General features: G+C 26.0%; 1 protein-coding gene across 1 annotated transcript; it reads right to left on the bottom strand.

Annotated features, from left to right (window-relative positions):
• Positions 1-507: 507 nt before the first annotated feature.
• LOC129963158 (protein DENND6B-like) lies at positions 508-27,564 on the bottom strand. Its single transcript, XM_056077273.1, has 20 exons — positions 27,223-27,564; positions 25,490-25,528; positions 23,854-24,006; positions 22,756-22,836; positions 22,548-22,653; positions 21,353-21,432; positions 20,866-20,934; positions 18,794-18,849; positions 13,797-13,857; positions 12,885-12,946; positions 12,335-12,430; positions 11,395-11,483; positions 9,769-9,837; positions 6,114-6,181; positions 5,472-5,561; positions 5,069-5,122; positions 3,913-4,022; positions 3,700-3,802; positions 2,821-2,895; positions 508-1,409 (listed from the first exon to the last, which is right to left on the bottom strand). The coding sequence occupies exons 1-20, from the start codon at positions 27,400-27,402 to the stop codon at positions 1,293-1,295; spliced, it is 1,758 nt and encodes a 585-aa protein (XP_055933248.1). The 5' UTR covers positions 27,403-27,564; the 3' UTR covers positions 508-1,292.
• Between the last annotated feature and the right edge of the window lie 176 nt (positions 27,565-27,740).

The following is a 27,740-nucleotide window of genomic DNA, read 5'->3' on the forward strand; positions in this document are numbered from 1 at the left end:
TTAAAATAATACTGCTTTTCTAGAAAACAAATTTTTAATTTAACTCTTTCACTTTATATAATTTAATAGTAAATATATATATAAAAAAGAAAACATTTAATCCTCAAATACATTGCATGTAATATTTTCTCCAAACAGCCACACAATTTCTTTAGATTTGCACATATTTTTTAATATAAGGTTTCTTTAATAAATAATTGGATTTAAATAATTTATTGCTAAACAGAATGACTACAATGTAAAAAATAATAATAATTCAAATAAATTGTATATAATTTAAAATAAATTCTTACAATAGCTGATTTTATGTCAGAATTTTAATATTTGAAAATCTAAAAGAAAAATTGACAATCTCTATAAATTAAGTAAAATAATAAAAAATTACATTAAAAATATTAAATAATTGATTCATTCAAATAGAAATCACAACAAAAATGAAATTGTAAATTTTAAGATCTATCTATATAAAGTTATTTAAAATTTCTCTCATTCTATATACATATGAAAGCAGGGAAGAATAGAATTTATACATAAATATGCCTTGTTTAAAAAAAAATCATAGTAGAACAATTTAATTCATTTATAATTGTGATCATTTCAAATGATAAAAAAAATCCTTTGCAAGAAAAATAAAATAATTATTGAAAAAGTTTGTTTAAAAAAAATGCATCACGATCCAAAAAGCTTACAACCATTAACTGCTTTTATGCAAAAATAACATTAATTTACTTTCAAAAATAAAATTCATTAAAATTTCCTACACAATTTTTTTTTCTTTCAATTAGTCATTTCATCACTAATATTCTTATGCAATAGCAAAAGCAGGATTGTAGCTAACCATAATAGTTATGGAAAATTCAAAATCTTGATTCATATCCACAGTCTTTTTTTTAAAGTATTAACTAAATATGTTATTAAATAACATAAATAACTATTTTTCTCAAACAATGTGAAAAAGTTCAAATTAGTAGATGCAAATAAAATTTACAAAATGAGCCTGTATGCTATTATGATTAGTATTATAGTTTCACAATTTAATCACCTATATGTAAAAAAGTAAGATTACATTCACAATTCAATTAATACACATTTCAGCTTCATGATAAATGCAATGACAAATCCATTTCTAGTAGCATTCAAATGAACAAGATATATAACAAAATTTCATAAATAGGTACACTGATTAATAATAAATGATAATGAAAGTAATTACAAAATGAAAGTTGAAGTGAAAAACTACAATATATATTCCGGCTAATAAATAAAGTTTAAAAACAGTCCTTTGAGAATCTTTAGTTTAAAATATTCTGTAAATCTTCTGGTAATGTTTGAATGATGTTATTTACATGAGACTGGAGCTTTTCCACAGTTTTTTCAGACAAAGTTAAATTACCACTTTCAGCAGCAAGCTATAAAAAAAATAATAGTAAATCGGAGAACAGTAAGAAGACCATTATTTGCAGTTAATGTTTTTTTTTTTTTTTAAGCAAGAATTTTTTAATTTTAAACAACATTTTTGGTAAAATAAGGCTGGAAACAAAAAGATTAATAATAGCAAGAACGGTTGCATATAAAATGAATATACATATACAGATTATATTTGCCATTTGGCATTAAATCATACACAATAATTGCATTTGCCATAATTTCTTTAATACTAAAAAAACAGGTTAAGAAAATCATCATCTGATTTTTATTCCCCAAATTTTAAATGAAGATAAAAGGGGATCATTTTAATGAAATTTTGGCCATTCAAACAACTTTAACATGCACATTGGAGGCAATTTCACAAAATCATTCAGATTGAAATATTCATTCAAATCATTATTAGATAATAACAAATAGATTGAAGATGGGTGGCAAATTTTGATTTAAAAACAAAATACAACCAGAAATAAAGAATAGTTTTTGTTTCTATTTCATTTTACAGTTCCAGCTTAAAAAATTATTTCTTACACTATGTATGGCATATGTTGTTATCTGAGGTACATTTTCTTGGGTATAAAGCTTTTCTAATTGTCTATTATTTAAATTTTGGGAAGCTAAAAATTCAATTCGAAAACAGTCTATTAAAACAAATCACGTATTTACACTTGTACTTAATAGTCTAAATAAAATTTTCCTATAGCTAAAACATTAACTGAAAATTAATTTTGCTTAAAAAATTTTTTTTTTCTAAGAAATTTGATATTTATTTGGTGATTGTAATTAAAATACCTACACAATTATCATATAAAGTTGGCATTGTATTAGATTATTTTTGAGTACTTTTCATAATTTTGAACTGCAGTCAGATCTGAATCAAGACCTCTAGCTCCAGCTTTCCATGTCATACCAAAGTTAAAATATCTGAAGTAATAAAGTCTTGATCTTGGTCAACATAATTTAATTCTTTATCCAAAACAGCAGTTTACAACTACTATGCTAATTTCACAATATTGCTGTTACAAAGAAAATTAAAAGGAAGAAAGGAAATGGTCCTACTTAAACTTCATTGATACAGCTTGTAGTCAATTTATTAACATTCTATTACAAAATAGAATTACAATGCATGCTAATAAACTGCAGATAATAACTGATTAAACTGCAGATAATAATTTATTTTTCTACTCAAAATTCTCTTCTTTAAAAATTTGATAATAAAGAAAAAAAACTCAATAGTTCAATTAATTACTATTAAAATTACATTCATTCATCACTGTAAACTAAACAAGCTGGATCATTATGTACTACTGTATCTAAAAAGCATGAATATAATTGAATTACTCAAAACTGTATCAACAACAAAACTTTTGTAAAGCTGAAGATAAAGTGTCTCACCAGTTTTTTTCGTAACCTAAGAACCAAATCCACTATTTCTACTTCTTGTTTATCACTAATCCACGCCATCATGTTCTGAAAGAGTTCAATAAATCATACATCTGATTTAAAACGTAAGTCTTACATTTGATTTAAAAACATACTTAACAAAAAATACTAGCATAGAAAAATAGTATTATAGGTATGCTTTTATTAATAAATTAGAAAAAAAAAAATTTTAATACAAGATATATAACTTTTCAAAAAAAAAAAAAAAACACCTCATTCTGTTTTGAAACCTTTGTTCTTTTTCTATCCTATTAACTCTTAAGATTAGACATAGATAAATGAAATACAAATCTTAATAATATAATTTCTTCTCAGCAAGGAAACATAAAATATAATTAAAAGAACATCCACATTAATCAGAAAAGCATTTGATTTTTAGATGATTGCAAACAAATTCATTTTCTTTTTACAAACTCAACTAAGGCTGAGACAATTTTAAAAATAATATTCCAAATATATAATAAAAACAATATAAAAAAATGCTTGGATAAAATTCATGAAAGAAGCCCAAAATCTAGTAAATGGGAACAAAAATCCATTAAAAATAAATATCAGTGGCATTCAAAATACAAAAATAACAAAAAGTGTTTTAAAAAAAAGCAACACAGTATAAAAAAATAATACTCTAAGTACATTATAGGAATGAAATTATAATCAATGGGGAATTATTCCAGAATAAAAATAAAGCATTTTAAAAATTGCAAAAGACATTAAAATGTTAATCTATTAAAATAAAATCAATGAATTTGCTTATTAATATGACATATTTACATTTATGCATACATTTTAATAAGGTACATATGAATTTTAATAGAGTATCATGGCACTTACTGCTTCTGATATGGCTTCTATGTGCAAACCTTGAAGCTTACGAACTACTTCCTTATACCTCATGTCATACCATCCTGCAAAATTGGCACTTCTGAAAAATCTCCTATAAATAGAAAATATCTTTGCAATTATATCAGTGTTTCAACATATTTTTCCCTAAAAATTAACAGAAGAATTTCGAATATTATTAGTAAGCAGAAAGCATTACTATACCTGTATAAACCACTCCAGTTTCCTTTAATTCCACTTGTGAGTTGAGGTCCAGAATGTTCAATGGACTTAAGAAAATCATCAGGATTAAATGGACGTGGGATAGGAGTATCCTATACAAGATAAACAGCAAAATCCAAAATAACATCATATTTATATTTCTTTAATAATACATAACGACTTCTAATATTTAAAACAAATAACAAATATTTCAAAATTTAATGATTTTAAATCTCTTACATGTAAAAAGTAATTAAAAAATCGGCTACATCAATACATGTGTGTATGTGTAAAACATACTATGGTTTAAGGAGAAGTAGGTGTAGAGTTCTTAACAATATTTTTTTACTTCACAATGCTATGAAAGTAGATAAATTTTTATACATCTTCAAGATTTCTTTGTAAAAGCTATGACCAGGTATTGCCATGAACCAAATAAGAAAGAGAGAACGTGGTAATGTCTTTTGAGCTTATAGAGCTTTATACTGGAATTTTATACAGAAAGACATTTTGGCTTCAGCACATGTTAAAGTAGTCTGTATGGAAAGAAAAAAAAAAGTTTCCACAACTTAAATGTTAAAAGAGAGATAAAAGGGATCATGTTTTAGAAAAATAATTAATTAATTTAAATTCAGCCTTATAGGAGCTTGAATTTAAGTGATTAGAAAATCATTAATTTTAGAACATGAATAAATTGAAATTATTACATATATAACAAGATAAAAGGGATCATGTTTTTCTGAAATGGATTACAATGGACTGGTCTTGAATCATATAATTCTTTTTTTAAATTTATATATCTTATATGTACTATTAAAGTCTCAAAATATTATTATACCTTAAAATTATAGAAAAAAACTGCATTTGCAATTATAATTGTAAGCATTTATTAGTTAAAAATAATTTTCATTCAGTTTGTTCATTTAGTTATATCATTTTCAGAAGCTTTCTGTCAATCTAAGACTATTATTAGATAGAAAACATGTATATTATTCAGACTTGTATTTGAAACAAAGAATTTAAAGAATGCGTACATGATAGGAAATTGAATTCCTATTCAAACATATTTAATAATTTGTATCTTAAAAATAATATAATACAACTACTATAATTGCATGCAATTTAGATTTTATTTTAGTTTCTTTTCATAAAGTCTTACTTTATGAGGTGATATATTCTTCTGAAGAGGCATCAAGCTAGCCATGTACCTTTCCTATATAGCAAAATTCAAAATTTTAGAGCAGAAATAACTGTTACCAAATGAAATTCAATGCAAATAAAAAAAAAAAAAACAATTTAGATATTAATGTAATTATACTAGCAAAAATAGTTTTTTTCTTTTAAACAAAATAAGGTAGGGCAAAATAAGGTTTTTGAACTTTTTAACTTGAACAATTTCTACAATATTGTTGAAATAATGTCTAAGCATCATTTATTATTATATATTGGTGATTTACATTAATAAAAATAAACATACATATCAAAAGTTATGTAAATTTTCCTTCAGCTAACAAAAGTAAATTATTTATAAAATTAAGTGCATTTTTTAAAAAGATTCTTACCAAAGGAATTATGAAGCTTTGAGTAAGTTCTAGAAGAAAATGCCGGAGAATGGCATTTTGAGATTCATGAAATTTATCTCCTTGCATACCCTGAAAGAAACTTTTAAATAATTATACAATCACATACACTATTTTTATTGCCAGAAATTTGCACCATTAATAAAAAAATAATGTTATCAACTTTCAATGTTAACTAAATAATGTTATTAACATTATTTAGTGCAATTATATTTTATCTGTAGAACTGAAGTAAAAAACCCTATATTACTAAAATATTGCTGTTGTCTGAGAAGAATAAAAGCAAATTAATTTAGTTGATATTTTTAATCATGAATCAATTAATATTTCAACACACTGGAAATCAATATGTTCTTGCCCTTGCATTTTAGTGTTATTTTTAAGAAGGATAGAGACAACAAAATTTAAAATTATGTGCCAAAATTTCTCAAAATTTTTATATAATATGATTTAGCAAACATTGGTTAATATTTTTTACAATTATTCGTGTTAAAATTCAGTTTATAATAAAACATATTTATATAAACTTACCATTTAGAATACATGTTAATTTTTATTTGGGCATATAAAAAAAAGAAACCAATTTATAATTAGTTCTAAATATACAAAAATAATTATTCTTACTACTTTGACAATCTTCTTTAGGATATCTTTATCTTTGTTGAGAAAAGGTTTGTATCTTGTATATAAACCTAATAAAAAATTATATAACTTATTATAAAATAAAGCTAATTAGTGACATGTAGAATATTTCAGTAAATATAAAAACTAGAATAGTAATAGTAAATAATTTCTAGACAAACATTCAAATGTCAAAGTGTAAGAAATAACACCTATTCACTTAAGAATTATTTCGACATAAATAAAATAATCAGTGTTAAGGGACTCCCTGAAATTCACCAACATCCTTCCTAAAAAAAGTGTTAGCTTATTCATATAAAAATTGTGGATTTGAGGAAAGCTTGTGAATGCCACAGGTGCTCAACTTTTTATTATCTTGGAAACTGCAGAATGGGGCAAGACTGCAGAATGACAACATAAGTGAAATGTCCACCCACCTTTTTTGATCCTCACAAAGAAATACAGAATCCAGCACATTGGCATTTTGTACTTTGTTATGTAGCAAAGAGAACTGAGTAAATATTTTGGGCATGTTCTTTCCAAAATAATAATAATAACTGGACATAGCTACAATTTTAATAACAAAATCAGATGTTAAATTTCATTTGACACAACATTTTTGAGTAACTTCATTTACAGACCAATTACAGCCAAAGATTGGCAGACTGCGTACAGATCTACATCTTGCATAATTACACCCATTTAGCTCTTTGCAATATCTAGTTATCATATTCACTTATAGTCACACTTCTTGTGAATAAATTTCATCCAGAATTTGAAAAAGATCCACAAATATAAAGGAAAGCCCATGTACAAAATTTCAATTATCTAGTTCAAAGCATTTTCGAACTACCATGTCCAAAGACAACTAGATACGATTCCAAAAATGTATTTTTCGAATATGGAGAAGTCTGGAATGTGGAAATAAACCAAAATACCAAGAATTTTCGCATGATTACAATATTTAGTATCTATACTACTATTATAAATGTGAAAGTTTGGATGGATAGATGGATGGATGCTTGTTAGTCAATCACGCCAGAATGACTGAACGGAATTGGATGAAATTTAGTACAGGGATAGATTATAGTCTGGAATAGGACATAGGCTACTATTTGTTCCATTTAATTGAGTAGTTAATTTTTTTATTAATTAAAAACTAACTTTCCCACCAAAAGCCTTAATTTTCCCATGGCCAAATGGGTAGGGCTTTAGTTGTTTTTCTTTCCCACGCTAAAGAGGCTAGGCTTAACATACTTTAGACTGATTATTTCAAATGATTCTGTTCATTTTCTTAGTGTTTGATGCATTTAAAAGTAAAAGTTGTTAATTAATCGATCTTTCGGATTCATTCTGAAGTACTTTTAAATTAAAATAAAACAGAATAAATCAAATAAAAAATTTCTAATCTGCATTGCATTACCCTAACTGGCGTGGAAAATTTATGCATTTGTGTTACGCCAACTGGTGTTGAAAATTCACGCATGCATAATGTGTTCTGATTGTTGACAACTATATTTTCATTTTAATTAAAAGTTATATGTATTATACTGTTGTAGCTATCTCAAACTCAATCGATAAATAAAATAGACTTGACTTGATTTTAAAGAGATTGGACTTGATTTTCTATTTTTTTTTATCATATACTTTTAATAAATTTATTTATAGTTTTAAGTACATCGTTTTTTAGGTTAGTTTTAATTTTTTAATTTATTATTATTTCATACTTTTTCGAAATACCCAGAAAAGGCATATCTAATTTTTCGATGAGGAGTAATAAAGTTCGGGCTATGAAAGTAGCTTGATCTGTTTGTAATTTTAGTGAGCACTTGTGGACTGTCAAACCACCTCCAGCTGTGGGATACATACAAAAACGCTTTAAAAGAAGATATCATGCATAGGCTGGATTGCACTCAAATGACCTAATCATTAACGGAGCTTGGTATTGATTGAGGATAAAATGATTTCCATATCTGGAAAATGTCTCTCTGATTTCGGCCTACCCACACCGCAGCGAAGAAGGGAATTATCAAGCGAAGTTGTGAAGGAGCTAAACTACGACACCGCAGTCTTAGAAGAGCAGTTTAATTAAATGATACTACTATTACTTCCCAAGTAGCATCAAGTGTGAAAAACAATTCTGCACCGAGTAATAGTGGAGAGGATGGATTATTCTTTCTTGACGCACCAGAGGGTATGGGTAAGACATTTGTGCTGAATCCCTGCTAGCCCAACACTGCAAGGACTGCAGTATAGCTCTGGCTGTAGCTTCCTCGGGCATTTCCGCAACTTCGCATAATGGTGATCGGACTGCACATTCCGTTTTCAAATTGCCACTTAATCTTGCAAACAAAAATAAACCAGACATGCAACATCACCAAAAACCGCGGCTGGGGAATTCTTTTGCAGCAGTGCAAGTTAATAGTATGGGACCAGTGCATAATGTTGCACAAGCATGCATTAGAAGCATTAAATCAAAACTGCAGGACATTCGCAGCAACCAGGCGGTGATGGGCGGCATTATCATTTTGTGCGCAGGCGATTTTAGACAGACACTGAGAGTTATTGAGAGGGTCATACTGGCGGATGAAATAAACGCATGTCTCAAGGTGTCACCTCTGCGGTCTAGGACTGAAAAGCTCCATCTTATGAGCAACATTTGCGTGCAACTATACAACGACCATGAATCAAATGTCTTTGCAAATAAGATTCCACATATTGGAGAGGGTCGTCTCCAATATGCGGAGTCCAATATATAGAAACAGATGCAGATTGGATAATTCTATTTTCAGAAGAATTTTCCTATCCAGTGGCTGCTGAAGATGAACTTATCATGCAAGTTTTTTCCAATTTGTAGGTTAATATAAATAATGAAGAATGGTTGTGTGAGAGGGCAGTGCTGTCGCCAAAGAACGAGTAAGTCAATAAAATAAACAAAACAAAAAAATGTAGACATGATCTTCGGAAATTTAAAACTATACACATCTATAGAAACCGTGATGGCTAATGACTATAGTACTGCCTACCCTGTTGAATTTCTCAACTCCTCAGAGTTAACAGATGAATTTTCGTATAAGTTGGAGCTTAAATTTGGCATTCTAGCTCTATTGATGTGAAATCTTGATGCACTGTGCAACGGCTACAGGCTTTGTATCAGAGAGCTTGGCTGTAATATTATAAAAGCTACCATTATTACAAGAGCAGCTAAAGAAGACAGCGTTTTAATTTCCCACATATATTTTATTCCAAACATCTTGCCATTTTGTTTCAAGAGGTTGCAATTTCCCTTAAAATTGGCTTTATCAATGACGATCAACAAATCCCAGGGCCAAATCAGGGCTTAATGTTGTATACATTATGGTATTAGAATAAAAATAAATGTTGAAATTTTCCCATAGGTCTTTCTCAATCAGTTACAAGTTTCTTGATTATATCATATCAGACTCTGCTTTCGCCAGCACTATAATGATACGGTTTGATAACATTTTACATTAGACGATCAGACCGTCAGTTCTCATACATACACACCAAAATTTCCATGTGAACGAAGTCGCGGGTAATAGCTAGCATTTCATATATGATTAAAAACAATCTGTTTTAATCTGCAATCTAAGAATGTTTTGCAGGAAATAATAGGAAGAAATATGTCTTAACATACCAGGTTTAGAATCTAAAGCTTTAATATTCCCTCCTCTTTTTATTTTCTGTTTAGCTGGACCATCAGGATCTGAAAGTCATAAATTAAAAGTCAAATGAGGATATAAAAATTTTCATATTTCCTGAGCAACCAAAAGATTTCATTCAAAAAAAAAAAAAAGAATTGGAATTAGCAAAATTGTTTTGCAAAGCTTAATAACAAAGCAATTTTTTCACTAAATTATAATATCCCCAAATCATAGTTTGAATGCAAAATGTTATAATGTTACATATCAATACATACAAATAAGCATTGCTATAATTTTCAAGAGCATTGATAATTATATGAACTTGGTATAAATCAAATAATTATAAATCTTGAATTTAAAGTGAAGACTATTCAAATTACAGATCATAGATAGAATATTTAAAAAAAAAAAAAAAATGAAAATGTTTTCTGGGAATTCTAAGCTTTCCATTCCAACGATACAGGCATTTAATATTTTATTATTTGAATATTTTCAATTTTATAATAGATAGATTGCAATATTAATTACATTTTTATACATATATTTATGAAATTTTAATTGGCAATTTCATGAAAAACAAACTTTTAATCAGTAAAATCACTAGCAAAAAAAGTATATTCAGAATAATCAGTATCTACCTATTTGAAGCAGTTAACTGCATAATAAGTATTATTTTTAATATTTATAAAATCTTTGTACAAACAAATAATGTGACGGCTTTAAAAAAAAACCCATTTGAATTATAAAATTGAGAAAAGTAGTGATATATATATATATATATATCATCAATCAGAATAATGATAATATAACATACAATGCCTCATTGAAAATTAAAAAAAGTCATCCAGAATATCATACTTGTTACCTTTGGAGATTGGTTCTTATATGATTACCAATTACATACTTAAAATTAAAGGGGAAACAATCGAATGTATCAGTCTGCCAGCCCCAACCACTCTTCCATTATCATTAATTTTTATTTCATATGAAAGCTCAAGACTCTAGATACGTTACCAATTATTTCATTGGCTTTCCTGTCACCCACTGTCAAGTGAAATTGTAAAAGTTACAATTTACTATTCATTATATGCAGGTTTGTGTTTATATATATGTATTAGCACATCAATGGTCACTTGCTCCCATATACTTTCATTTTTGAGAGATATTGTAAAATAAAATCTTGATAGCATTTCCAACCTCAAAAATTTGGCTGATTTCATTGAATAATTTTGTCATAAATAAAATGAAAACACATATATGACCTACATATCTATATGAACTTTCACATATTTATATAAATTAAAAGTTGGCAAAATATGTGGTAGGAATTTCATTAAGGTTTTTCATAAGGAGAATGTAGAGTGAAATAATTGTGTTATGGAGAATGATGATGGAGGGGAAGCAAAAAATCACTGATAATATGTTAACTTCAGTGGAATGTGTATAAAGAATTTTTGTGAAGAATATACAAAAAAATGTGAGGAAATGTGTGCACTGTAATGTGAAGAATTTTTATGAAAACAACTGCAATGAACAATACTCATAGATACTAACATGAAAGATAATTATATATAAATATGGTCATGTTAGTAAATAGTATAAAATGCACAACAACATACTTTGGAGATCTCCAATTCTTATAATGTGTGGCCAATGTTGAAGTGTTTTGGCAAAAAATGGATTTGTCACACCAAGAATAACTGGTGGCCTGAAAGGAAAAGTTTATAATTGATAAAAATGCTTTGTAGTGCATTTAAAGCCAATTATATAAAATTTCAACAATGCATATGCTTAAAATCATCTATTACAATTCTTCAATGGATATACAACTGCTTGATTAATCTTTAAAAAAAAAAATCAGAACAAGATTTTTGGATTATCAAATTTTCAAATTCATTCCAACTAAATTTGTACTATTCAAGATAATATATTCCCTGGAACTCAAAATTAAGAGAATAAACATCAGAAAAATTATTTAAAATCTTTAAAAAGTGATTTTAAATTCATGCCATTAGTATACATTAATGTTATCAACAAATATACATTAATATTTTATTCTTTAAATGAATTCTGTAAATATATTCCTGAAATTGCACATACATAGATCCAATTATTTTATATTTCAGTTATGATAAACAATTATGAATATAGGCACAAATGAATAAATTAGATACCTGTGTACCTCAATGAAGTTAATAAGATGGCTGTCTTGTATTTTTCTTGTTCTTAACAAAGAGATTTAACAATTCATTAAAAAAAAAACTCCAAAGCAAGAATGCTTATTGCACAAAAATATTCTTAAAATAGTTACCAATCTCTCATATTCTTACAGGATAGAAAATAAGTTTTAAAATATTTATGACAACTTTCTACGAAGGCAGTAAAAAAAAATATTAATGGTTGATAAATACTCGATCCTGAAGTCAGAAAATTTTATTTACTAGTTTTAACACAAAACGTTTTCTCTTTGAAAAATTAATTTTTAAAATATGATATCACAGTATTTGACAAAGTTTAAAAAAAGAAAGAGTATTTAGAGCATTAGCTTCATTTACTCACGGAGCTTGGACTTTGGTAGTGTATTCTTTAAATTCACTATCATGAATTGTAAAAAAAGGTCTATAATCACAGCAGTAGCGAAGTGGCCAGATCATGCTGCAAAATAATTCACAAAATTTAGTATATGATTATGATCATTATAAAATATATGAAACATTTCATTTTTTAAAATCAAAACTAATTTGAGAAAACATAAGTGAAAATTAAAGACAACTGATCAAATAAAACAGTCAAAAGTTATTGGAAGTAATATTAAGTTGTATTTTTTTTAATTATAACTACTCATTTCACAACTATAATTAGGACAAAAATGTAGAATTTAATTTCAGGTAAATTAAAAACAACTCAAAATTCTATAAAACTATTATAAAAGAATAATTAATAAATAATAATGAAACAATGAAAAACAATTGGTTTCCACTTCATATAACTTATTTACACTTCATTTACTTCACTTCATAACATTCCATTTAATCACATTTACAGATAATTTAATATTCATATGATACAATATCCTGCCACATATTTGGAGGGAATAAAGGAAACTCACCATATTAAAGCCTGGACCATATCACAGGTTATGTCTGGAGAACTAGCCATAACAATTATGGGCTGTGAGAGAAAAAAATATATATAAAAAAAGATATCAAAAGTGAAAAACAAAAAAAGAATAAAAAAAAGGGGGTCACATTTTTTTCAGCACTTTTTTGTGTGTCTTATAAATAAAAGTTAAAAAGCAGGTTAAATATGCCATGATCTTATTAAAGAATGTGACTTTAATAAGATATTTCATTAAATCAACATTAAATGAAGCAAAATAATAATTACTAACTTTTAAAGAAATCTTTTTAAAAAATCTATTCAATGTTGAATCCTAATCTAAACAATTACAGGAAAATTCTACAGTACACAATTAAGCTAATAAGGAATTACTTAGGTTGCAAAGAGCAATAAGAAATTATTTAGGCTATAAAAGGCAAAATACTTATTATATTCAAAAAGTATTTTACAAAACAATTTTTCCTAAATTGAATAATAGTGCAAATCATTTTCCGAAAAAAGGTATCATAATTCATGGATATATCAGGTTCACCTAGTCAATTTTTCTGACACATTTTAGAGATATTTATATGAAGCATCTTTCAACAATATGTCTTACAAAAATTACTAACCTTTTTAATGCTTAATACTTTAAAATTCTTTCTACCAAGATGAAAATTTAGTACAGTTTTTTTAATAATCAAACAACATTTGAATGCCCAAAATAGAGTAAATTACTCAATTCTTAGGTCAAAATGAGAAAAGCTCAAAATAATCTTCAAAAATTTATTAAGGAAAATATAGTTAAAAAAATTAACATATCTAAGATACAATAAAATTTAAAAGTTATAAAAAGTATATAGATAACGAATTTTATTTCTTCAGATAATTTGAATAAGAATTTTCACGGATAAATGCTCACCTCAGATGTAATTACTAGTTCCCAAAGTAATTGAATATGTGACAAAATGGGAAGAAAGCACCTAAAAATAGCAAAATATTATTAAAGTTCAAAACAAAACTAACATTTTCTTCTTGAGGTAATTTGATATGAATAGAATAAAAAATAGATAAATTACAAATATAAAAAAAATCTATATATTTCTTCATATGTTTAATTGAATTTAACACTAATTGCATTCATCTTTAAAAATGATTAATCTTCATAAATTATAAAAAATATATATAAAATATAGGAAATCATAATCTACTATGAGCAATGAGGCAAATTTATATATATGCATACACTCACAATTGAAAGTAACAGAGAAAAAGGAAAACTTGATTACTCAGAAATATACATAACAGATTTATAATTAGCAATGTGCTTTTTTTAATTGAAATAACAGCTGTTAACAATAAAAACAATAACTAAGTTGATCACCCAAATTGAATTTTTTTATCCAATATAAACACTGTCTTAAATAGGACGAATTCTTGTCATTTATTGAGACAATTATTACATTCCAAATAAATAAAACAGATTCCTTTCGTAAAATGTTGATAATAATTGCAATAAAAGATATTACCAAAATATAAAAAAAGTAATTTTCAATAAAGTGATAGTCATAATGTAATCATAATTGTGACTCAATGTATTTTAAAATCAAAATTTAAAAATTCAATATAGAATTTTTTTTATTTAAGATTTTATGTTATTTTGGATTATTTTTGCAGATATTTTCGCTTATTTGCAGTATTAAATAAGGGCAAATAATTGTCATTCTAAAGAAATTTGTTTTGAACTTCTGGCATAATTAACTGTATTCTGAGAAATTTTTAAAAAATAATCATTTTCTAAAAAATGTTTTAAAAATTGAAATGTCATCAAAAACATAACTTGTAAAAAAACCAAGTCTCGCAACTCAATTCTTCTATCGTAAAAAGTTGTGAGATCCATGTAATACCAAGTCGGTCAATTCATTCAGTCCCTACTTAAGGGTCCTTCTGTCTTAAGTTATTACGTAATTAGCTAACCTAACAACATCTTATAGCGACCATATCAATATTAAAAATCTTTTATGGTTTAAATAAATGATTGACTTGGCTATTGCATGAAAACACAATGCATCTTTACATTAAATTAGATTACATTAACATATTATATTAAATTAGATTGTTTAGTGCGATTGCCAAGTCTTCCTCTTTTTCTTTTCCAGTACTACTTCTTGAGCTTCAGCTACAGTTTTTCTCATTGACACTTCGTCTATGATAAATAACACTACTTCTTTCAAATCTGATCTCAGAACTTGGAGCACTTCATCAGAAAGTGGCTTGTACTTCGGTGTTTGCTTGTGTTCTACAGGCAGCTGCAATAGTCTATGCATAGTCAATCTATTCACATTGAATGCAGCTATTCCTGTTGGAGCACTAACTGCCACTTTTTTGTTTAAATACGTCCTAACCCAAACTTTCAGAGTTTTTATTAAATAGCACTTTCCAGTGTCACCAGTTCCACTCACAAAACAGCGTAAAACCTCAGCGTTATTATCAGTTGTGTCCATTTTATTTGTGATCACATCGAAGACTTTTTTGATCAGCATTAAGTTTTGCGATCATACTTTGAAGATCAGTTTGCTCTTCTACCAGATTGATTCTCTGAAAGTCAACCATTGCATTTGCAGTTTCCAATTGAATTATTTCAAATTAGATATTGTTACAAACCTGTAATTGTGCCTACCAGCGAGAATAGTGTCATCATAAGAAAGATCGTTTTACAGTAATCTGTACTGAATGCTGTTGGATGCCGAGCCAATGATCCCAGAGCTTGGTGATAAACTTGGCGACGAGTTTGCCGACAAAATGGATAATGCTCGAAACTTCAAGAAATTTATCGATCCGTCCATTATTACACGCATATTTTAGTTTTTCCTTGATTTATACATTAAAAACTAATTGCATGCTAAATTTGAAGCTTCTATGTCTGCTAGAAGTGCCTTAGAATTTTGATGATCTGTCAGTCAGTCAGTCAATCAATCAGTCAGTCAGTCAGTCAGTGGCAAAATTCACAAATTTTGACTAGTTATAATTCTGAAACTACTGGTTCAAATTTAAGGAAATTTGAAATATACCATGTTTATTTCATGTCTGCTTGGTTACTGAAAATTCAGGCTTCTAGTTTTATTCACAACGAAGTTATAGGGGGTCGAAAATGGCCTGAACTGCTTCGAGAAAAGGATGGTACGGCCGTGCCGTTTGTTTTTGCTCGACTTGGCGGGGGCACTGCCGTGTCCCCAGATTAAAATTTCTGCAGCTGATATTCTAATTCCAATATCTTTTTCAAATTTTTGGAGGTGGTTATTCAAAAATTTTTCTCTTGTATAATACAAAAACCATCAAAACACCTTTAATGGTTTGTTTAAATTAATAATTTTTCAGATGAAATTAAAAGTCTTTGATACTGATGATTTAATGTATAAGCAGAATTAAGTGGAATTTGATAATTATGGTGCTTGATAACATGTTTGCATTATTTATATGTTTGAATCGGCAGAAGGTCTGAGCTAACAAAATATTATGTTTGACAGTTTGAACAAAATGATTTTAATTTGTGAATTTTCAATTATAAATTGTATATAAAGTCAAGATGCATGATAAAATTATTGCAAAATTCAATTCTACTAAATGGCCATTGCATCCATACTTGCTTAATTGAAATCAAATTACATGTAACATTGTAAAGACAAAAATAAGCTGGTTCTGCAAGAGGCAATACATATTTTTATATCATCTCCCATTTCTTCTGATAGAAATATATCATTTAAATTCAAACAGAAGCAGTTTTCAGTTTGTATTACAATAAAAAGTACACAAGAAAATTTCTTTGATAAACTATTTGATACTGAACAATCCTGTTTTTAGTCATTGACAATTATATGTGAATTTCTCACACGTAAAATCTTTTAACTTGTTGACTGTTGTCATCCCAATAATAGAAATAATCAACTGTATACAGACACTAAGAAGTTTTAAATGTTTGATTTCGGTAACTGATGCAAATAATTTTTATTTTTGGACAGCTTACAATTATATGCTTTAGCTTTCTAGCATTTACATCTCTTTGCTAACAGAAAATCTTAAATTTATTTTTTGAATAATTTAGTTTTTAATAATATAAAAAAAATAAGTAAAACTTAAGATTAGAAATTGAATTCCCATCAAACACCACAAACTCATATAAATGTCCCAAAAATTGTAAAAAAGTTCGCTATCTTGGATGACTACAAGAAATAGTACAAACATCGGTTAGAATTGTTATAAAGTTGTCAAGACTACCATATTTGGCAAGACATCAAGTAAAACGAATTTGGTGATTGGAATTATTCTAAAGTCAGGCCCAAAGGAAAAATAAATTAATAATAGCAGTTTATGCAATCTAAAATAATTTAAATTTGCTTTCAGTTGTTAAAACACTTTTATTATAAGAACAGACAGATAAGTGTATGGCAAGAGGGAAATTCTACTGTGATCATGTAGTGTTCACAAAAGAATCACAATGTGATTCTTGGGGGTTGGCAAGAAAACCAAGTAGGGAATGTAACTCCTTATTAATTTTTATATGTACTTGCGTATTAACACAAGCCAACAATTAATAGTTTTTGAAATTAAAATTTGTTTAACTTCACCAATGGCATGCAGTTTATACTAAAATTTACCGATGGAATGAGCTTGTGTGACTTTTTATATAATTTAAATTCTTATAAAAGATTGCTTGCGATAAACTTTCAACTTTCATTGTTTTCATTTTCAGTTATTTATTTTAGTTTCTATCATTTATAGTTTATCAAGTGATAGTATTATTACAAAGAAATATACAAAATCATAATATTTTTTTTACTTCATTTTTGTAGCTTTATTTGATGTTTTTGATTTTGCTAACATTCATCATGTTATTGGCAAGGATTTACAAGTTCTGCTAATATCTTCATAATATATTGCAATATTGTCAAATCCTTAAGAACTTGATAAGAAAAATTAATATTCACACTCAATTTAGTAAATGCACAAAGTGATTTTTTTTTTTTTTTTGCCAATTATTGCACAAAATAAATATACATTTTATAAATAGTTGTTGAAAAATACAATTTTTTAAAATGTCTTTTTCAGTTTTTCAAATAAAATTGCAATTTCCATGTATTAGCCTCTCTCATAAGCACTTTGCTTACTCTATAGCAACCAACTGTTTCTCTGTCTTTTCAACTATTTAAGTAGGTACAAGAGACATGCAACCTAGCTGTAATTAACTAGCGAAATTATCATAAAACATGCTGTTATAAGCACTCATATTTATTAGTTCAAACTGAAAATTTAATTGAAAATATCTGAGAAAACAGGAAACAATGGTTTAAAAGACCACAAACTTGCTATTCAGATTTTAGCAATGCTATGTTAAGCAAAAAATTTGATCACACAATATAGCCTCTTAACTTTGAATTATTACTCTGAACAAATATTCAAATATTATGTCATAGAGTATTTTAGGAACACAATAATTTAGTTAAGTAAAATTATAACATTTTCATATCTTTTTCCCAAATATGCACAAATTTTCTTCAGGTAATTTTTTGAAATGTAACAGACAATTCATATTTCCACCTTTGTGTGTGTGTGTGTGCATGTGAATGCTTGAGTCAGACTAAATATAACATAACTGTACGTTAAATGATAAAAATCTGCCCACTCTTTATCAGGAATAAAATAGTTCACTATCTATCTTAATACATCTTTCATTGAATTAATGTGAAAAAAAAATTTTTACTTCTAATATATTAAAAGTTATAGTCTCTTACATTTGCTTTGTCTTCATAATTGCAATTCTTAGAAAACCTTAACTTGCACAATTACAGCAAGCAATTTTTTAACATTCACAACAATATGCTAGGAATTCTAGTACATAGAAAAATAAAATGATTCATTTACCTAAAAACATCAATATCTGGATTTGAAGGAATATTAATTTTTTCATAAAAAGTAATCTGCAATATAAAAAAAATCATAAATATAAGTGCATTAAATTCACTGAAAAATGTAAGAATATTTTAAAACAAACATAGAAAATTCAAACACTAACATTAACACTAAACATAAACCTTTTTTAAAAAAAGATTAAAAAATTTTTTCAGTTAATATCGTACACAAATCTTGAAAATTAGCTTAAAAAACAACACTAATGAAAAATTAATGAAACATTATACTTTAATCTATTCATATCATGTGAAAGAGAATTTTAAAATTCAGGGAACCAAAATATTTGCTAACTAGTTTCTGAAAAAATAAGCAACAAACAAATTTACACTATTTGTACCAATAGTCAGCAGAGAACCTGAAACTGTCATTCAGATTAGCTGCAGTATATGTAAGTGTTAAAATAAGGTGATATTTAATTTCCTATACATTTCACCTTCCTAAACAATAGATATCTTAACTCATTGCTAAAGTGGAAAAAAAAAAAAAAAAAAAAAAGATAAAGAGATGAAAAATTTTAAAAATGTCTAATTTAATGATTTAAAAACTTAATTAAAAATAAATACAATAATTGCCTATAAAACAATTCTTTCTAGAAGCATGTGAATTCTTCAGCTTTCTTCAAGGCATAAAAAAAGGTGATAAAATAGTGATATTTATCAATACTTATTAAAACATTGTTGAAAAATTAACATATTTTCAATTATGTATATTACAAATGAGAAATAATATAGAAATGTGATTTTTTTAATATAAATTTCTCTTATAATAAAAAATTAATAGAAAAAGCAAATTCTGAAAAAATTAAGAGCTTTTCTTGAATGAGATTCATATATATATTTCTAACACTACTAAAATTCCCATAAATAAAATAATCCAATAGATTGTTTCAATTGTTATCACAAAGTATAGAGTATAAATCATTTTAAATTTTAATTGAAGACCATTTATACTTTGAATAACAATTTGACTTTTATTCTTATCTATTAAAATTTAAGCCTTGCAAATATTATTAACAAATGTATTTAAAAATTAAAAATCAACAAATCAATCATTAAAATTGTTGCGGCTTACTTATGTTTTGAAAATTTTAAGTAAAAAAAAATATTATTTACATGTAACCAAAGTATTATTATGTGACATACAGCCTATCAGGTACTTAGGTATAGAAAAAATTTGAATAAAGTCTAGAAGTTTACCAAGAGTTATTTTGTGAATGAGTATACAATGATTATCAATAATGTTATATTTCACCTTAAAAAAATACCAGCCTTCATTTTTGTATATACACATATCTTTCTTTTCCCATTTGGCAAGTAATCCTCAGTTTTTGTTTGGATATGCTTTAAACAAAAGATTGTAAGGGAATGCAAGAATTTCTTAGAAACTATTGAATTAGAATGACTTTGAGGAGATTGGTGAAAAGTTCATTTAATAAACTTATTTCCGTTTGTTATTTTTCCCTTAATCAACATACAGTTTAATAGCACTTTTTTTAATATAATGAAGACATTATAATGACAAATTCAACAAGCATATGAAACCATGAAAATTGCAAAATAATGTCTGATAAATACTGAATATTAAGCAAAACAACATACTTGAAGTTATGCAAATAACCAATATGTTGATGTCTCTAAGAATTCTCTAAAAAAATTAAAATATATTTAAAGACTTAATACAGTCACTATGTAAGGATATATTTCATAAGGGTTATATTCATGTTTGCAAATACCATTCCATAAACACCATTACCTATAAGACAAATTTCTACATACAAATTATTACGCCTTCATTCTGGATGTCTTTCAAAACTTTCCACAATGAATTTAGTTTCTTTCAATCTTTCAATAAAATTCAACAAAATGGCAAGGTTGAAAAGAAGACTTGAATTTATTTTCTTAAAGTGAAATCATGTGATTCTTCAATTATTGTGGATGTTGCCAAATAGTATAGCTAAAAAAAAAAGACTCTTTTTTCTTTTCTTTTTTTTTTAAGACACACAAAAATTAATATGATTTACTTACAGGAGCCTTTTCTTGAAATGTCTCATCAGGGGATGTATTTGAATTGTCTAATCTACTAGGTATGTGAATCTGCCAAAAGAAAAATATTTCAGAGGAAAATAAAACAATAATAATCAGTTATAAAATAAATTTTATAAAAAGATAATTTTTAACTATGGAAAAATTTACTGCACAAAAAGAAAAAATTTTTAAATGATATTTCAAATTCTATTCAACTGAATTATTAAAATAGTTAACTGAAAAAAATTCAGATAGTTAATATTAAATTCAATATTATCAAAAATTTAAAAATTTTACATCATTTTATGTTTAAAATAGAGCAATAAAAAATAATTACTTCATGAAAGTATAATCAAATTTTAGAAAAGAAAAAAAATCCTTGCAATTATTAAAAAAAATGTTATATAAATTGATACTAATATTAATTCTTTTGAAAAAAAATATATCAAATACAAAATAGTTTAATTTTTCTTAAAAATAAACTTACCTGTAAAACATTGCCCATCAAAGGAAGACTTAGAGGAACACCAGGCACTGGGGAAGGCCACTGATCAATATCATGACAAGCTAAATTTGAAATTAAAAAAATTTAATGAATCACAACCCTTCATATATTAAAATTCTATACTATGTATTCATTCTTAAAAAAAAAAAAAAATGCTATAAAAAATCAAATTAAACAGCTTAAAAAGTGTACTAGATACAGAAAGTAAAATTATAAATTTCTGTATGTCTCAAGGAAAGAATAAACATAGGAATATTAAATGTAAATAAAATTTTTAGATATTTATTATACAGTTAAAAATAAAGAAGTATGAGAAATGAATAGCAATTGCAGGTATAAAAAATCTGAGTTTTTGAAATTTGTACTGAATGTCAAAATATAGTATCAAAATATTTTTTAAAAAATAAATAAATAAAAGCAACTGTTTTACCTTTAATAGAATCAATAATTAGCAATTATATGAAAACTTACTCTACAAAAGAAAAGCGTCATCTCAAGTTATTGATACAATTCCTTTAATTAAAACAAGATGCAGATAAGTAAATTCATGCTATCTAGCTATATATAGAAAGCAAAATACCAATTAAACTTTTCTGATCTCGTACATGGTAATTTTCGAAGTCGAAAAAAATAGCTTATAAAAAATGGCTTGTCATTAAACAAATAATTACAAAGGTTGCCAATTAATGCATTAAAAAAGAAGTCTTTACAAATAGGAGTTATTTAAATCAAATTGGGGACACTATGTGAAATTTAAATTCCTTTTCATGATTAACAGATGACACCTTATTAGTTATGCCATGGATTCATTAGATAATCTCTTCCATCTATGCACATATTTTCCCTTAAATTTTCATAGTTTATACGCCAACTGATTCTTGAATGCATTGTGTCATTCTCAAAGGCATTCAGTGATAATTTTGTTCATCTTAAAATACTGTCCTGAAAAGTTTACTCCAAAATATTATTTTTTCATGCAATATTTAAAAATAAAAGTAAGATATGAAGATTATTTACAATTTTTATTTCGCTATTTATTTTACTGAGAGATTTATGATATCTGCGTACACAGCCCATTTTTTTCTTTCTATTGTTTAAATAAATCTCATAACAGATTTTAAGGAATGTATATATAATTTTAGGAAAAATATTCAGATAATAATAAATCTATATCTACCAGATTCAATACTAGGTTCACCAGAAGAGAAAAAAGATGGAGCAATTCTTCCCAACACCTCAGTAAACAAAGCAACCAATGGAAGTTTTGTTAACAAGACCATAGACTGAAATAATGGCATAAACATTTCATTATTAATGCAATTAATATATTTATAAAACAAGTAATACTAAGAAACTTACTCTTTAATACTAAGAAATATACATACCTTCTGAAAATAGCCTCTTGGGATAGTTTTGTCTTTCACTTGACGAAAATAAACAAATCCAAAAAAGTGAGAAAAGTCAATCTGTTCAGAGAAAGACTTTAATAAATTAGCATTTCAAATTTTTATTTTGAAGTGAAGAGAGGAAATTAGTGCAAAAGTAATACCATTATGAAATCTTAATAATTACTAATTTTGCAGCATATTTCAGAGCTATTTCCATTTTTAATAATGAATCTGTCTTCAAATAGCTGTAAATAAGTTTTTCTTTTGAAGCAAAACTTCTAGCTATATCATACATTGCTTCAATGAAATACACTTTTTTTTTTTCCTCATTAAAAAGTAACCTTCATAAAATTTATCAACCATGTAATAGTTATCATTCAAGAAAAGCAAAGAAATCCAAGATGAGAAAGTATGTCATTAGTTTGATTTACTTCTTGTTGATCAATATATATATATTATAGTCAGTTGAAAAATGGGAAAGGTATATAATGTATCACCATAATTATTACAATTTAAATGTATATAATACTAAGAAATTCTTAATTTTTAATAGGTTTTTGTTTTTTAATTCCTAATAACTAATATTCTGTAAATGAAATTCTATATTTAAAATGAAAGCTATTTAATTTTTTATGAACTTTTTCAATACATCCAAAACATACAAACAAATTAGCTTTATGACTATGAACTAGTAATATAGCTTCACTTTCAGACTGAGTAATATCTATGAGCCTCATTCATCTGAGAGTTCAGATACGATAAAATTAAACTAAAGATGTCAGCAACTCTATTCTGACATCAAAAGTGAAAAATTATTTTTAAATGCTTAAATCATATGAATTTATATAAAAAAATTTATTTATCTGTAAAAAAAATATGACTATCTGTTTTTATATGTGTATAATCCTGGCTCCACAAAGATATTGCATAATAATATGGCCATTTATCACTGTAAAAGTTATAAAATATATTGTCAATAGTTTTATTTTTTACTTGTTTGCTCAGTATTTTAAAAATATATAAAACAATAACAGTAAATATTAACTTTTCTTTAAATACAGAAGTTTTGAAAGTATCAACAAACTATTTAAATACCTGAAGAGGCACCAAACAATGCTTATTGTATTCTTCATGAGCAGGTATATTGGGTTTTCTTGCAGGACATTGACGCATTCTGAAGTGAAACTGAGTATTACCCATGCAACCAGAATTGGAATCTGGGAAGGCCATATAACAGATGCTTGATTTCTATAATAAGTAAAAATGCTGAATAAAATTGAAAAAAAAAATATATATATATTAAATATCATGAAGAAATTACATATATAAATAAATATTGAAGTGTTACAACATTTAAAAATAAACGAATGGTATTATTTGAATTGTCATTAGTTTATTTTTAAATGCAGCAGCTTGAAAGTAGATTATTTGCAGGAAAATTTAATTTAATTTAATTCCTTACTATATGATACATTCAGCAATTTTGGAGATTAAAATCTTTTCATTTAAAAAAATAAATAAATAAAATCTTTAACTGCTTGTTGTTAAATTTTCATTGAACACTTCCACACACTTTAGTATTAATATGTAAAATTCAAAATACTTATAACAAAGGCTACAATTATCAATTATAAAATATATACAATCTGTTTATGATATTAATAACATATGGTAGGAAATAAAAACATAATGTTAGCAATTGAAGGATTTGCTACTGCACAAAATATTTTTTAAAAAAATATAATACTTTGAATGCAAAAATATGTTATTTAAAATATTATAAAATGCAAAATCCTCTTTTTTTTAACTTCATTTTCAATTAAAATTAGAATATAACTATTTTCATAACTAAACATTAGACTGCAATTAGAATATCTACAGCAAACAAACTACTTATATATTTCAATTTTATTGATGTGAATAAGAAAGGATTTTATTGAATAAGAAAAGCATCATATGAGAAAAAATAAGTCTTCATATGGGTAAGTTTTGCTGGCAAATTGTTTTCTCAGGTAGTTAAAGCCTAGTACAAACTTCTTGATTGAAAAGAAAAACTTCCCATGAAAACTTTTAATTTTTTTAGGGATGATTAATATTGGATATCTAGTACAGTTGCAATGGAATCACCTCATTTACAAGCAAAGAACACTGAAGATTTCTGGATGATAGATTCCTTCAAACAATGTGATTGAAAATAGTAAAATCTTTGATTGTTTGGATTTAATAGATTTAAGAGTAAAAACATAATACATTTACAACCTAACTACTCAGAGAGTAATGGGAACTAATCTTCTTTGGATGAATGGCTATTTTTGATGTAAAATGAGGAAAATAATCATGCTTAGACCAAGACTATAAAATTACAACATTGTCATAGATTGCTATAGTACTAGTCTTCATGCAACTTTTCACATATTTGACACACATTCCTCACTTTACAGAAGTAGGGTATATTAAAACAAAAATAAAAAATAATTTAGTTTACCATCTCTAATTAAACTTCCCAATCATAAAATCTCTAACAGAGAACTAATACAAGATATTTTTTTCCAATACGCACAAATTGTTTACAAACAAATAACATACATGTAACTCACGTATTTAAAAAAAATGAAATAAAGCACCAAGTTGCAAAAATGAGTAGCAACTTTTCCAAGAATCTAAAGGTAAAAAAATAATAACAAAAAAATATAATTTTTAAAGAATGACATAATTTTCTCATAATACTTACTTCTTTTTCTGTTAACTTTACATGAGCTGGATAAATCATCTAGAAGAATACATTATGGTTAGCAAACTAATCTTGAGTGTAAAAACAAATTTTGTAAGGTCACAATCAATTTTTTGAATGCATTAACTTTGTTAATGAAAATTGATAAACCAAAAAATAATATATGATAAAATAAAGGATTATCCCGTTATATTGGCAATTCATTCCCTGCATTTATTTCCACTGCCAATTTTTAAAAATTCGAAAAGAAAAAAAAAACATTCAAATTTTAAATATAAACATTTTTAACTGTAAAATGTATATAGACATTTAAAAAAAAGCAATAAAATCTAGTAACATTTTTTTCCCTTGGTTATTTGAATGCCAATGATGAATTTTATGCTTTATTGTGAAGAGAACAATATTTTGGACTATAATTTATTTTTCATTTCTAAAACAAGTTACACTTCATCCAAGAATTTCTAATTTTTTATAAATTATTTGAAATTGTAATAAATTAAAAGTTTAATAATATGCAATTATGGTACAAAATCTCATTTATAAGATTTTCATAGCTTTGAGTTATACTATTTATATTATTAATACTTAAAGAAATTTAATAAGTTATATTAGAAGTTTTTAAGTATTCTTTGAGATATTGAGGAAGTATAATAGATCTATAACTTTAAAAGGAAGAAAAAAAAAAGTTAATTCAAATGAATATCAAAAATATCTAACAAATAATCAAAGAAATTAATATTGCTAACTCAAAAAATTAATTTTTAAAATATCTGAATAGAAAATAATAATAACAAATATTCAAAAACTCTATTAAAGTATTTTTAAAAAAAGTCCTGTGTCATTTTACGATAAATCAAAAATACAGTTTTAAACTTAAAGCAAGGCAACTATTTTAATTCTTAACAATGGGCAAAAAGTGACATGATATGCTCTTGCAAATAAGTATTGTAAGAATATGACTTTCTTTATCCTCATTTAAATTCAAAACAATACATATTACCTGCCTTTACTTCAATATGTTTGAATAATTTTTAATTAAAAACACATTTACAACATTTTCATAAAAATTTAACAACTTGGCTAGTTATAACATATTCAAAGAAATTAAAATTTCATAAGTACTAAATGAAAAAAAAAAAGAAAGAAAGAAAAAAAACATAGCTTAACAATACTTTTATAAGTAACAGAAATTTTTCTTAAAAAAATATTTAGAAAAACACTACATAAATATGAAAAAAAATTAACTCCAATTGATAAATTAAACACCATAATAAATTCTTTCACCAATTATGACTTTTTTATACTTGAACTATGTAAAAACTGATTTCTTAAACATTTAAATAGAATCAATAACAAGTTTACTTACGTATTTTTTCCCCACTCATTAAAATCTGATATGTTCTTTTTTTTTCAGTAAAATTTTTAACATATTGAAAATCTTTTTTTCTTTCTTTTCCATACAATAATGGATACACTGATTTTATTACTTGAAAGTTAAAAAAATATGGCATCGTAAAACTGGATTTAAAATTTTATATCAAAACAATTTTATATGAAGACTTGAACAACATATCGATGCTAATATTGAATTAAAACTTGCTTGACATTATGGAATCAGAGTTAATTTAATATTATATTAAGTTATTCAACAGAATATGATTCCTCTATGTAAAGGATTCTAAATGCTTTGAAGGGAATTTAAATAATGAACAGTTTGTACTGAAAAATTTTACCTCCATGGCTTGTCCCAACTCCAGGTCAAATGTAACAACACAGATGCAATAAACCCATTGTGAAAATCTGTCCCACGGTAGAACAGAAACATTATTAACATTCGGATGATAAGTCAACGTTTGTAATGTTTTCTCCGTTACAGATGAATCGTTAGATTCGTTACTGTCCTGAGTTTCCATAATTGTTTTTGTGAAAAAATTGTAAGAATAAAAAAACAATGTGTATTCAGTTCCCACACTGACAGCAACATTAATTGGTATAGCATATCAACTTCAATAAACGCATTATGAAAATAAATTACCAAATTTATTTCAAACACAATACGGGTCACATAACAAAATTAAAGCATTTATTTTACACGCAGTTACAGCTGCAGTTTCGTTTTTTGATGATATTGTAAACAATTTGTACAGCTTACAGTTAAGAATAATCCGTTAAAAATAAATTTCCCTGCTAAAACATCGTCCCCTTTTTCTTCTTGCAACATACGTAGGGGGTCTCTGAAATTAACTTGAAA

Source organism: Argiope bruennichi, chromosome 3 (genome assembly GCF_947563725.1).
Source record: "Argiope bruennichi chromosome 3, qqArgBrue1.1, whole genome shotgun sequence".
In the NCBI taxonomy this organism is placed as follows: domain Eukaryota; kingdom Metazoa; phylum Arthropoda; class Arachnida; order Araneae; family Araneidae; genus Argiope; species Argiope bruennichi.

Excerpts from the sequence above, each read along its gene's own strand:
- LOC129963158 (XM_056077273.1), bottom strand. The coding sequence starts at position 27,402 with ATGGAAACTCAGGACAGTAACGAATCTAACGATTCATCTGTAACGGAG. Across the intron at positions 22,654-22,755 it reads CAAGAGGCTATTTTCAGAAG|TCTATGGTCTTGTTAACAAA; the intron begins GTATGTATATTT and ends CCATTATTTCAG. Across the intron at positions 13,858-18,793 it reads CCAGATATTGATGTTTTTAG|GTGCTTTCTTCCCATTTTGT; the intron begins GTAAATGAATCA and ends TGCTATTTTTAG.